Consider the following 447-nt stretch of genomic DNA (forward strand, 5'->3'; position numbering starts at 1 on the left):
TGTATAATACTTCCAAAAGAAGACCTTGGAGATCTGTACATGGTTTACCAGAGGAACATGTGCATAGCTGCTGCTTCAAAACCATTTCTAAAGCTTGGCTTTGGTAACAGAATCATTTTCTTGTTCTTCCTCAGGAGGTTTGTAAGTCCACTGATAAGCTGGTAAATTCTTGTGCTCTGTAAAGGTCAGAAAATACAAAGTGAAGTAAATCTAATTTTAGTGCTAAAAAGAATGGTATTTGAAGTTGTAAAGTTCTGTGAGGAGATCTTGAACATCTGCCCACTAAAGTGTTTTAAAAACATACTTTTTACTTTTTTACTGCTTATTTCTTAAATCCTAGTAATTTTGTGATCTGCTTTACAGATTTGATAATTAAGATTCTTTTATTATCTCCATAAAATGGCAAACTTATGGAAAAAAAATGCATGGAGACACTCCATCCAAGTG

General features: G+C 33.3%; 1 protein-coding gene across 1 annotated transcript in view; it reads right to left on the bottom strand.

Annotated features, from left to right (window-relative positions):
• The window catches only part of LOC119586323 (peroxisomal trans-2-enoyl-CoA reductase-like), a gene marked incomplete at both ends in the record, with an annotated part of 6716 nt that continues 6269 nt past the window's right edge, over window positions 1-447 (bottom strand). Inside the window, 1 exon segment of the mRNA XM_037935035.1 lies at window positions 1-176. Within this exon segment, the coding sequence (XP_037790963.1) occupies window positions 88-176 (89 nt within the window).

This window comes from Penaeus monodon, chromosome 21, assembly GCF_015228065.2.
Source record: "Penaeus monodon isolate SGIC_2016 chromosome 21, NSTDA_Pmon_1, whole genome shotgun sequence".
Lineage (NCBI taxonomy): Eukaryota > Metazoa > Arthropoda > Malacostraca > Decapoda > Penaeidae > Penaeus > Penaeus monodon.